The sequence below is a fragment of the Prionailurus bengalensis genome, chromosome C1, assembly GCF_016509475.1.
Source record: "Prionailurus bengalensis isolate Pbe53 chromosome C1, Fcat_Pben_1.1_paternal_pri, whole genome shotgun sequence".
NCBI classification, from domain to species: Eukaryota; Metazoa; Chordata; class Mammalia; order Carnivora; family Felidae; genus Prionailurus; species Prionailurus bengalensis.
In genome coordinates this window covers 102,891,348-102,904,047 of record NC_057345.1, presented here as the reverse complement: position 1 = coordinate 102,904,047, position 12,700 = coordinate 102,891,348, and the positions used below count along the sequence as shown (strand labels likewise).

Here is a 12,700-nt window from a genome sequence, read left to right as displayed (position 1 = left end):
ATAACTTTATTCAAACAGAACGCTTCCAGCCACTGGGTTCATTGAACATTAATGTCCTTCTCCTCCTTAAATATTTTTTGGAAAATTCCGTTCTTATAGATGGGTGCACCCCACTGATGCTGGCTTCCCTCCGAGGAGGCAGCTCAGATATGAGTGATGAAGATGAAGATGGAGAGGACTCTTCTGCCAACATCATCACAGACTTGGTCTACCAGGGTGCCAGCCTGCAGGCCCAGACAGACCGGACTGGTGAGATGGCTCTGCACCTTGCAGCGCGCTACTCAAGGGCTGATGCTGCCAAGCGTCTCCTGGATGCAGGTGCAGACGCCAACGCCCAGGACAACATGGGCCGCTGCCCTCTCCATGCTGCAGTGGCAGCTGATGCCCAGGGGGTCTTCCAGGTAAAGAACAGAGCTGATTCCCTATAGATCTATAATGGTTTCTCTTTGCTAAGGCACTTAATACCCAATTATGCTCCTTCAGTAATTCTCTGAGAAAATAGGGCGGATGGTGGATCTGGTGGATCCAGGATGGTGGAGTCCTGCTTGTAGGATGGGAAAGCAGGAAAAGAGCAGCAGAAAACTGACCTAACCAGAACAGCCAGATAGCGACAGAGCTTACAGCAGATCCCACCAGTTTTCTGATTCTTCATCACTGTTCATTTTGATGTGCCCAAATGCCTCCCAAATGAATAGAGCAGATGGGAGTGATACCTGTTATGAAGTTTTTGACTAGTATCAGCTTCTCCCTGTAGATTTATCTGGCCATATGGGCTTCTAGCTGCTCCTTGGTGGTTTTTTTGACATGAATTCACTGTGTATTCCTTTTATTTTACCCTTTTGAGGAAACTGGAAGCATTCTGATTAATCTTAAACTATATACACCACAACTGAGGTTATGATATTTTCCCACTTACTCCTTTCTTTAGAAAGCAGAAGACATCACTCTCCATGAGATGGCGTCCCCTAGCACCCTTTGTTCCTTCATTCATTCATGCATTCATTCAGCATTTATTGATTGAGGATGATAGAATCATGGACACAAAGACAACAAGCATTCCCTGCCCTCCAGGAACTTACAGGGTTGCCTCAGCTCTGATGCTCTTGTTTCTTCTTTTAACTTCATTATTTTCTTTTATCTAGTTGACTATCTTTTCTGTACTTTCTCATCTTGTAGATTCTGATCCGCAACCGAGTAACTGATCTGGACGCCAGGATGAACGATGGCACTACACCACTGATCCTGGCCGCCCGCCTGGCTGTGGAGGGAATGGTGGCAGAACTGATCAACTGCCAAGCAGATGTGAATGCAGTAGACGACCATGGTAGGGCTGAGAGGCAGGGAGCCAGATTCTCGCCTGCAAAGCATGCCTCTAAGGGGGAAAATCATGTGATCTTTAAAGAACCATCTCAGATTTGAATCCAATGAAGATTCTATCATTCATTTATTCTTCTTTCAACATTTTAAGTCCAGAGAACTAAGCCAGTGGGAAGTCCATAGGCGAAGATAGGAAGGGATTTTTAGTGAGGGTTTTTGGAACCCAAAGCCAGTCTATGAAAGGCTTGCCTCTGTAGGTTCTACTCGGGATATGAGGACTAGTGAGCTTGTCCTCACTAGGGAGGGATTATGAGCAACATCTTAAATAGACATTCTGGTGTGATAAGTAGATAGATTATTGTCCTCAGTATGGGATTCTACCATGTGGAAGACGTGGGTACCCTAGACAAATGATCTTTTTACCTACATGTCTTTCTAATGCTAGGCAGCCTGTATTAAAGTATTTCTAGAACAGGAAAAGGAAGATAATACTTTGGTTTTTTTCCACAGGCTGTCACTGACAACTGGCTTGCTTCTCTCTGGGAAGTTCAAGGTTTCCTTATATAAGTCATGATGCTTCCTTATACTGGGAAGAGGACATGTTCCTCTACTCTGTCTGCTTATAAAAATGTTTCTCCCTGCAGGAAAATCCGCTCTTCACTGGGCAGCTGCTGTCAATAACGTGGAGGCAACCCTTTTGCTGTTGAAAAACGGGGCCAACCGAGACATGCAAGACAACAAGGTACAGTCTGGGCAGACCTAGCAGTGCCTCAGATTACGAAGCCTTCCCTTTTCTCCTATAGCTCCTCTTGTGATGAGTATAGACAAAGAGGGAGGCAGGGTGGACAACAGCTGGATCCAAAGAGTTTGAGGGGAAGGTATTGGGTTATCCAGGGATGTGTCAGGAGGCGAGTCCTCTGCCTACACAGTACTCAGTCTGGATCAGGCTGTCCTGTAAATAACTTCAGTGTAGCCTTTTCTGCCTTTCTCTTGGACATCATCCTTTCTCCTGTCCTCTGTTCTCTTCATGCTCACTTGCTTTTCTCTTGTTCTTGTTCATTTTCTTTGCTGTGGCTCTTGTTTTCTGTTCTTGGACACCATGGTATTTTCCTGGTTGCTTTTCTTCCTCTGGGTTTTGGGTCATACTTCTCTTCTCTTGTGTATTTCCCCTTTTCTCTAATTTTAATTCTTTCTTAAACATGTTTTGTTTCCTATTGCTTCTGCTTCCCCTTATTTTTCTGCTTTAGGTTCTTGCCCTCCTACTTCTCTTATTTCCAAGAAGTCCTTTTCCTCTTAGAACCCTATTTTGATAAGCTCAGTGCTCTTTTAAGCAAATCTCTGGCTCAGGAGAATGCTTTATTTCACACATTCCCAACTAAAGAGACATCACCCTCAATGGGGCAAAATTGGCTGTTGAGGAAGGGTAGAATGATCTTACTCTTCTTGTGTATAAAACTACAGATATATGGGGCACCTGGGTGGTTCGGTCAGGTAAGCGTCCAACTCTTGGTTTCAGCTCAGGTCATGAACTCACCGTTCATGAGTTTGAGCACTACATTGGGCTCCATGCTGACAGCACACAGCCTGCTTGGGATTCTCTGTCTCCCTCTCTCTCTGCCCTCCCCCCCACCCAATCTTTCAAAATAAATAAATAAATTTTTATTTATTTATATTTTTTTAATTTTCTCTTTTACATTTATTTATTTTTGAGAGACAGAGAGACAGAGCACTAGTCGGGGAGGGATAGAGAGAGGAAGACACAGAATCCTAAGCAGGCTCCAGGCTCTGAGCTGTCAGCACAGAGCCCGACGCAGGGCCCAAACTCACAAACCGTGAGATCATGACCTGAGCCGAAGTCAGACACTTAACTGACTGACCCACTCAGGCGCCCCATAAAAAAAAAAAAATTTTTTTTTAAGCTACAGATATACATTCAGTACCTAGGTAGATAGACATTTTATCTGTGCTAGTAAAATTTCACATGGGGAGGCAGTTAGGGAAATAATGTCTAAGGGGTTGATAATAACAAAAAGTTTGAGAAACACTGACATATGATCAAGGGTGTTACTAATTTTCATGTGCTATATGGGTCTTCTCTGTAGGAAGAGACACCTCTGTTTCTTGCTGCCCGGGAGGGAAGCTACGAAGCAGCCAAGATCCTGTTAGACCATTTTGCCAATCGGGATATCACAGACCACATGGATCGTCTTCCCCGGGATGTGGCTCGGGACCGCATGCACCATGACATCGTGCGCCTCCTAGACGAGTACAATGTGACACCGAGCCCTCCAGGCACTGTGCTGACTTCTGCCCTCTCACCTGTCATCTGTGGGCCCAACAGATCTTTCCTCAGCCTAAAGCACACCCCAATGGGCAAGAAGCCTAGACGGCCCAATACCAAGAGTGCCATGCCCACTAGCCTCCCTAACCTTGCCAAGGAGGCCAAGGATGCCAAGGGTAGTAGGAGGAAGAAGTCTCTGAGTGACAAGGGTCAGCTGTCTGAGAGTTCAGTGACTTTATCCCCAGTTGATTCCTTAGAGTCTCCTCACACATATGTTTCTGACACCACATCTTCTCCAATGATTACATCCCCTGGAATCTTACAGGCCTCACCCAACCCTATGTTGGCCACTGCTGCACCCCCTGCCCCAGTCCATGCACAGCATGCACTGTCCTTCTCTAACCTGCATGAAATGCAGCCTTTGGCTCACGGGGCCAACACTGTGCTTCCCTCAGTGAGCCAGCTGCTATCCCACCACCACATTGTTCCCCCAGGCAGTGGCAGTACGGGGAGCTTGGGCAGGCTCCATCCAGTCACTGTTCCAGCAGATTGGATGAACCGCATGGAGATGAATGAGACCCAGTACAATGAGATGTTTAGTATGGTTCTGGCTCCAGCTGAGGGCACGCACCCTGGCATAGCTCCCCAGAGCAGACCACCTGAAGGGAAGCATATAACTACCCCTCGGGAGCCCTTGCCCCCCATTGTGACTTTCCAGCTAATCCCCAAAGGCAGTATTTCCCAACCAGCAGGGACTCCCCAGCCTCAGTCCAACTGCCCCCCACCTGTTGCAGGCCCTGTGCCCACCATGTACCAGATTCCAGAAATGGCTCGTTTGCCTAATATGGCTTTTCCCACTGCCATGATGCCCCAGCAGGATGGGCAGGTTGCTCAGACCATTCTCCCAGCCTATCATCCTTTCCCAGCCTCCGTGGGCAAGTATCCCACACCACCTTCACAGCATAGTTATGCTTCCTCAAATGCTGCTGAACGAACACCCAGTCACAGTGGTCACCTCCAGGGTGAGCATCCCTACCTGACACCATCCCCAGAGTCTCCTGACCAGTGGTCAAGTTCATCACCCCACTCTGCTTCTGACTGGTCAGATGTGACCACCAGCCCTACCCCTGGGGGTGCTGGAGGAGGTCAGCGGGGACCTGGAACACACATGTCTGAGCCACCGCGCAGCAACATGCAGGTGTATGCATGAAAGAGTCTGCCTCCAGTGTAGGGACAGAACTGCCTATTGTAAATGCTGCTGAGGAACAAATGAAGGTCATCCGGGAGAGAAATGAAGAAATCTCTGGAATCAGCTTCTGGAAGCAGGAGGAAGAAGATGCTTTTATCTTTTAGATAATGCAAGAAGCAATTTTGTCAACTTCACTGGGTATCTGCAGGATTTGGGGTGGGAGGAACATGGTTCCTTTCAGTCTCTTACCCATCAAGCCAAGTTTGTGGAAACTCAAGATGAATACAAGACTTGGGGCCACGTTTACTCTTTTCTCTTTGGAGAAAAGAATGGATGCCTGTTGTAGCCCAGACATTCTTGCAGCCTGGACTGCATTTTAAGCCCTGGGGGCTTCTGCCATATCCATGAGAAGATTTTACGTACAGTCCTGTTGGGAATTGTACCTTGGAATTCTGCCCAAGTTGACTTATCTCATCTTCTCTTACTTGGAAATTCTTCTGACTTCATTTGGTGCTTTAATTTTGCACCTCTCTGTGGTTGTACTCCCCCCACACCCCCAGCATGGTATAGGGCAACGTGCTTTTAATCATTCCTGCTCTGAAAAGCAATTTCAGCCTCCTTTCCCCTCTTCTCCCAGTGTCCCCAGGAATATCACAGGGTTTGCTTCGGTTATGGTTCTCAGCATACACCTTTCAAGTATGTGTCTTTAGAAAACGGATTCATTGCAGTCTCCTACATAATGTCATTCCTAGAAGAGGAAGGGGAGCAAGACATTTTTCTTTGAACCCATTTTGGAGACAGAAGTCCTTTTCAAGAGACTGCACCTTAGTTCTCTTGCCTGCATGCAGGGCTTTACGTAAACCTTACCAGGAAGAAGGATAAGAATTGGTTGTTTTCCCATTTGTGGGCCTAGTCAGTGGGAAGTTTTATCATTGGCAGTGCAGGTACTATGAGCCCCTTAAAACAAATAAACAAACAAGAAACAGACAAAGATGTGGAATGTTGGAATGACCAAGAGATAAGCTAACTCATGTGAGAAGTGGTTATCCACTAACAAGTCCCTTTCCTTCTCTCCCAGCATTCCATTGACGGCCTGTGCAAAACACATTTGTTCCCAGATCTCAGAACCCCTGGCCTACTTCACTCACTCATCCAGCAGGGAAAGCTAGCCTTAGTTGTTGAGACTTTCCTTCCATAGAAGAAAATGTCTCAAACGATGCTTCCTCGCCACTCAGAGCTGAACTCTGTTTGGCTCGAGGGACCCTGTGCCAGCCGGGTTCCTTTTGCGGAGGGATTGCAGTCTCTGCTTCCTGAGGCTGTTTCTGACCGCAGGCCTGCTCACCAGCCCTTCACTGTGCGTGCAGTCTGAGTTATCGGTGCACCCAAGTAGGTTCTCACCGAACGCATGGATTTTTCTGTGTTCAAGTGCAGGAAATAGAAAGCTAACCTAGTTTTCTGGGATCCAAGCCAGCCCCGTACAAAGGTTGGAACTATGAGGCAGCCTTTGCTATTTTTTGCTACCATTCCTTTTGTTTTGAGGCAGTCGTGGCGTTCCCTTTCAGGCAACTAACATAGAAACTTACTGTGGACATTTTCCTTTCCCTGAGTTGCCTTGTAGATAATGATGGACAATTAAAGACTGTCTTTGTCATTCTCATGCTCAGATTATGGTTATATTTTACTTGAGTCGGCTCTCTGTATTTGTGGTCTTGGCACCTTCTGTGGCACTCTGTCAAGGGCAGAAGCATTCTAGTCAACACTAGAAATAGGAATATCATTTTCTTCCTCTTGTCCCTGAGTCATCCAATAGTGGATCCTGTGGCCACACTGTCATCTCTGCCCGGTGCTGTGATGTCATGACACCTGGGAAATTAGTTCTGCTGGGGCATTTTGTAGATAATAACAGGTGAATTGCCTACTCTGTTTGAATGGTAGTCTTCATTACTGCCTTGGCTAGGAGTACCCGTCAGAGCATTCCACTTAACGTGATTTATCTGTGGCCCCGTATGGAACCCCTGAGTGTCTGTTAGCATGGCAGTCTACAATTTTTTTTTTTTTTAGTCCTGCCCAGGCTCATCAACAGAAATAATTAGTACTGCCCCAGCAAACTGTATTCGCTCATGTGGCAACTCTTACCAGCCCTTTCATAGCAGGTAACATTTTATCTTCTGAACAGTGACTCTCTGTCCTTGGGCCCATTTGTTAATTCACAGATGGGGAGAACCTCTCTGTGTGGGCCACTGTGGACCTCACCACATCTGCCCCTGTCATCCTGTTTCATCCCCACTTCCTGAAAGTATCAGCCTCTGACCCAACAGCTTGGATCCTCTATTGCCTCCTCCTTCCCCAACCACAATTTAGGCCTAACTTGCTTCTTTTTCCTTCTTGGGATCCTTTGGGTTTTGGGAAAGGGAATGTGAAAGCTGCCATTACAGACTACGGGCTTCAGTGATGAGGAGGAAAACACTGCCTTTCAAGCATTTATGAATCCCTTAGATTTTAAGAACCCTTCAGTTGTATAGTACCTAATAAAAGTGAAGGTGAGATGGAGAATCACTTTCTTATTTGGGTTCTGAATTAGAGACTTTTATAGGACACGTCTTTTATGCCATGTATAGGTCACCCTCTCCCCAATTTTGGTTTTTATTTTTATACATTTTTCTTTTGACTCCTCTTCTGTCTGCCTTTGGGGATAGATTCTTCTGTTTGTTTCTTCTGTTTTGTGTTAAGCATCATTTTCTGACTTACATGATGGTGAGGGAGAGAAACGTGTAAAAGAGAGTTAAAGACTTTGATGTAAGCAGTCAGCCATGATGCTCAAGCCTGCTATACCATCTTATTACGGTCGCTGGTACACAGTTCTGGCATAGAAAAGAACCAAAGGTATAATATTTTGTGGGCAGGCAGTTTGGATTTTAACCAACACATTGAATGTATGATGACTATTTGAGAGGACACAACTATATGACCTGACGCTCCCACTTGTAACTGGTACTACGGCTCCTTCCTTGTGTACATTTCTCTTAAAAGTGATACTATATGTTTGTATGAGAAACCCAGTAACCAGAAAAATGACTGCATATTCCTAACTATACATAGTAAGGAAAATGCAAACTGTTTTTACTTTCCAAATTTTCATTCTAAAGTAGTTAAGATGAAATTTATATGAAAGCATTTTTATCACAAAATAAAAAAAGATTACATGTCAAGCTCTGTGACATTGCAGTTTTTATTTTCCATTCCAGCGTCCCTGGTCTTGCAGTGACCTCCTTTGTGATGTCATGATAGGCTGAGAATGAAATAACTTTCTCTTCATTCTGAATCCCACAAAGCCAAGCACTAGGCTTCTTTTTTCATTCTCCCAAGCAGATTGCAAATAAATGCTTTTGAGGAAAAACTTCTGTCAAATAGGAAGCACCACAAGACAATCACTTTTCTGTGCACTAGTTAGTGGCAAACAGACACTCACTGAGGACAAGGTACCTTCCAGTGGAAATGGGGAGTGTTTGCTAAGGCCAGAATTGAAAAGTGGGATGTAACTGATAATATTGATAGTGCTGTTACCTAAACCATTAGTTTTCAATATTATTCCTCAAATTAAATTTGTATAGAACTTTGTTGCAGGAAGTATGGCCGGAGTCGCAAAAGATGAGTCCGCAAATAAAATGCAGTTAAGTGAAGGTCCTCATACTTGAGTCGGAATGAGGCCCTGACTCCAGAATGAAGCTTCTTTTTATTAGGATAATTGCTAAAGACTATGTGCATAAAGTCAGCTAAGTAAGTGTGTTAATCAATCTAATGGTTTAGCTTTTCAAGGTTGAATTTCGAGTTAATTGGTTTCTGTAACACTAGGAAGGGTCAGCTGTGAAGGAGGATCCAGCCCTGGACTATGTTAATGGCTCTAGGTGTCCCTTACCAGCCGCAGCCTCATTCAGCTGTGTAAACATGTCCTAAGGCCTTGCACCTTCTCCAGCCCTTCCCTTTTGAAGTCTCTTCCTTGGATGCTTCTCTCCTGCATCTCCCACAGAACTTTATACAATTCTAAAGTAGTATTTTGCCTATAAATATGTTACCAAGTTCCTTTATACATTTACTTGTGAAAGTCCATCAGGGAGACGTTTGAACACAAGTATTTGACATTGGTGATGCTTATGTCATGACCAGTCTTGTGTCAACTTCAGCATTGAGTTTATTTCCATATTCTGTTAGTTTTGCAGAAACTTTTTCTTCTTAAGTATATTTCTTTTTGAGACAGAGAGAGGGAGAGGGAGACACAGAATCCAAAGTAGTCTCCAGGCTCTGACCTGTCAGCACAGAGCCCAAGGCAAGGCCCAACCTCATGAACCGCGAGATCATGACCTGAGCTGAAGTCAGATGCTTAACGGACAGCCACCCAGGCACCCCTGCTTTGCAGAAACTTTGATTCATACATACATAATTCTAAGTGGTAGAAATACTTGCTTAAATGACTGGAAATCTTAGGATATGCTTCAATTGAATAGATGAAGGAGGTTTATTCAAAATCTGCACAAATATATTTTAACACAACTGACAGCACATATTGGTTAGCCTGACAGCTTTCTAATTTCATATAAAACACATCTGAGTCTTCATGTTAGGCTTTGTAATAGCATAACAGGAAAATGAATTTGAGAGCTAAGGAATGATTTGCCTAAGTCTGGTCCTCTGCAGATTGGCATCTCAGAGCTGGACTGGCCTCTTCAGACTATTTAGGAGCTAACTTGCTGGAAACCTGCTTTCTGGATCTGAGCTGCAGGCCACTAGCTTGCTCTCCACATCCTACCACTGCAATCGCAAGCCTAAAAACCTCACCCTTGATTGTGGCAGGGGGATCCAGGGCTCTCCCAACTATGATCTCCAAAGAGGGAGGGCAGGGCTGGAGGCCAAGGCCTGCCACATCACACAGCTAGGACAGTAGACTTGGACACCAGGCCACAGTCAGGCCAGGGGTGAGACTGGTGCTTCCCTCAGTCCCACAGCTAAGAAGCCTCATAGCCGGAGAGGGGGCTGAGTTCCCCTTTCAGAGCATGATGACTACAACAACCATCCTTAATGCCTGCACACAGTCCAGGATGTGATGGGCAATGGGAGAACTGAGCTCCTTTACTGCCTCTGCTTCTGCAAGCTCTCCCAATACACACTGCCCTGGGCCAGCAGGGCTCGATCTCCTCATCTGCCTGACCGTATTTTAAAAATGAAATGACCCCTTTCACGAAGATGGCGCCGAAGGTGAAAAAGGAAGCCCCTGTCCCTCCCAAAGCCAAAGCCAAAGCTTTGAAGGCCAAGAAAGTAGTGCTGAAAGGCGTCCATAGTCATACAAAAAAAGAAGATCCGCACGTCACCTACATTCCGACGGCCCAACGTACTGCATCTCCGAAGGCAGCCCAAATATCCTCAAAAGAGTGCCTCTCGGAGAAACAAGCTTGACCACTATGCCATCATCAAGTTCCCCCTGACTGCAGAGTCAGCCATGAAGAGAACAGGGTTCATTGTGGATGCCAAGGCCAATAAGCACCAGATCAAACAGCCTGTGAAGAAGCTCTATGACATTGACATGACCAAGGTCAACACTCTGATCAGGCCCGATGGAGGAAAGAAAGCATATGTTTGATTGGCTCCTGACTATGATGCTTTGGATGTTGCCAACAAAATCGGGATCATCTAAACTGAGTCCAGCTGGCTAAATCTAAATATAAAAGTTTTCACCATAAAAAAATAAAAAATCATAAATAAAAATAAACATGAAATGTGAATCAGGTGCTTGCAAAAGTCCTGAAGAGGGAGAGGGTGTATGTGAAGTATGTGAGTAGGTGAGGAAGTGTAGGCATGTGAATGTGTCAAACAGAGAAAATACAACTTTTCTTTCTTTGCCTTAGGCTTAGCAAAACACGTCGAGAACAATGACAGCAGTCAAGTCTGCCTGCCAAGTGGGAGCAAACTCAAATGAGGATAACTCAAGAGGGGCTTATTTACAAAAGGACTACTGAGGAAGTGTGCATGTGTGAGGTGTAGGGGAACTCTAAGGAGCGGTGCAGAAAGCACTGGCTAGTCCCAGCAGAGCTATGACTGCTGGATACAAAGGGATGAGACCAGAGGAGGCTACCAGAACCTGGAAAGAGTGTAGAGCAAGTTACCTCAAGAAGAGCTATGCTTCAGTTAGGGAGTCAGTGAGCCCCAAGGCTCCTTGACAACAAGGACGCCAGGGAATGAGTACTCTGACCTCATTCCCCACCCCATTTCTGCCCACACTTCCTTCCTCCCTTCCTTCCTTCCTTCCCTCCTTCCTCCCTCCCTCCCTCCTTCCCTCCCTTCCTTCCTCCTTTCCTTCCTACCTTCCTTCCTTTCCTCCCTCCCTCCCTCCCTCCCTTCCTTCCTTCTTTCCTTTCCTCCCTCCCTCCCTTCCTTCATATCCTCCTTCCCTCCTTTCCTTCATCCCATCCTTTGTTTCCTCCCTCCCTCCCTTCCTTCCTTCTTTCCTTTCCTCCCTCCCTCCCTTCCTTTCCTCCTTCCTCCCTCCCTTCCTTCCTTCTTTCCTTTCCTCCCTCCCTTCCTTTCCTCCTTCCTCCCTCCCTTCCTTCCTTCATTTCCTCCTTCCCTCCCTTCCTTCATCCCTTCCTTCGTTTCCTCCCTCCCTTCCTTCCCTCCCTCCCTCCCTCTCTCCTTTCCTTCCCTCCTTCCTCCCTCCCTCCCTCCCCCTTCCTTTTTTCTCCTTCCTTCTTCTTCCTCCTTCCTTCCTTCTTTCCCTCCTTCCTTCTTTCCCTTCTTCCCTCCTTTCTTCCCTCCTTCCTTCTTTCCTTCCTTTCTTCCCTCCTTCCTTCCTTCCCTCCTTCCTCCCTCTCCCTCTCTCAAGAGTGCACAAGTGGGGTGGGGGCAGAGAGAGAGAGAGAGAGAGAGAGAGAGAGAGAGAGCAAGCCCTAAGGGGCTCCATGCCCAGCACAGAGCCTGACCCAGGGCTCAATTCCATGACTGTGAGATTACAGCCTGAACCAAAAACAAGAATTGGACACCCAACTGACTGAGCCACCCAGGTGCCCCACCACCCAGACTTTCTATCTGCTGGAGCCAAATGGAAGTCTGAAAATACAGGAGGCTGTTGAATTTGATCCATTGATACATGTCAGCTTTCTGGGGTGGGGAAGTTGGTAGAGAAAGGAAGAGAGTACCTGCAGGTGCCAACACATCCTTATCCAAAACATTCTCCCTACAGCTCTAACGTTTCTAAGAAAGTTCTAATGGCAGCCTGCTATTGATGTGTCAAGGCAGGGAACACAAAGTAAAAGGAATTATGTATTGGTAATCCTGACTTAATTTATTTTCCTGATCTACTGGTGTGTTTCTTCACCACCTTGGCTTTGAGCACCCAAAATTAAGACGAGCATCAGCAGTAGGATGGACAATTTATGGTACCTCCTTTCAATGGAATACTACACAGAAATTTTTAAAAAGAAAACCATGCAACAATATGGAGAATTGTTGCTGACATAATGTTGAGGAAATTAAGCCACACAAAAGAATACATTCTGTATGATTCCATTACAGAATTTCACGAAAAATAAACCTGTGGCAAATGGGGATCAGAAGAGTGAATATGTTTCTGGGAGAAGGGTCTTGACTGAGAAGAGGGCAAGAAAAATCTTTCTGGAGTCTTAAAACATCTTGACTTGGGTGGTGATCACATGAACGTATACATATGTAAAATTTTGTTTAGAATATGCTTAAGATTTGTGCATTTTACTTAGATAAATTGTACTTCAATAAAATGTATAATAACTGACAGAAATGTATAAATACCTAATATAAAAGTTATAGCATATAATTGTATATAATTTTATATTATAAAATGTTAATTTTTATCATATTTGTTTCAGATGCTTAAAGATGACAAGATACAT

General features: G+C 45.4%; 1 protein-coding gene and 1 pseudogene across 1 annotated transcript in view; both read left to right on the top strand.

Annotated features, from left to right (window-relative positions):
• Positions 1–6,450, top strand: part of NOTCH2 (notch receptor 2) — a 164,243-nt gene extending 157,793 nt beyond the window's left edge. The window contains exons 31-34 of the mRNA XM_043575978.1: positions 100–401; positions 1,177–1,324; positions 1,962–2,059; positions 3,420–6,450. Coding sequence (XP_043431913.1) covers positions 100–401; positions 1,177–1,324; positions 1,962–2,059; positions 3,420–4,808 — 1,937 coding nt within the window. The 3' untranslated portion in view covers positions 4,809–6,450. The remainder of the gene's footprint in view (positions 1–99; positions 402–1,176; positions 1,325–1,961; positions 2,060–3,419) is intronic.
• A 1,491-nt stretch (positions 6,451–7,941) lies between these two features.
• LOC122481029 lies at positions 7,942–11,122 on the top strand (annotated as a pseudogene).
• The last annotated feature ends 1,578 nt before the right edge of the window (positions 11,123–12,700 follow it).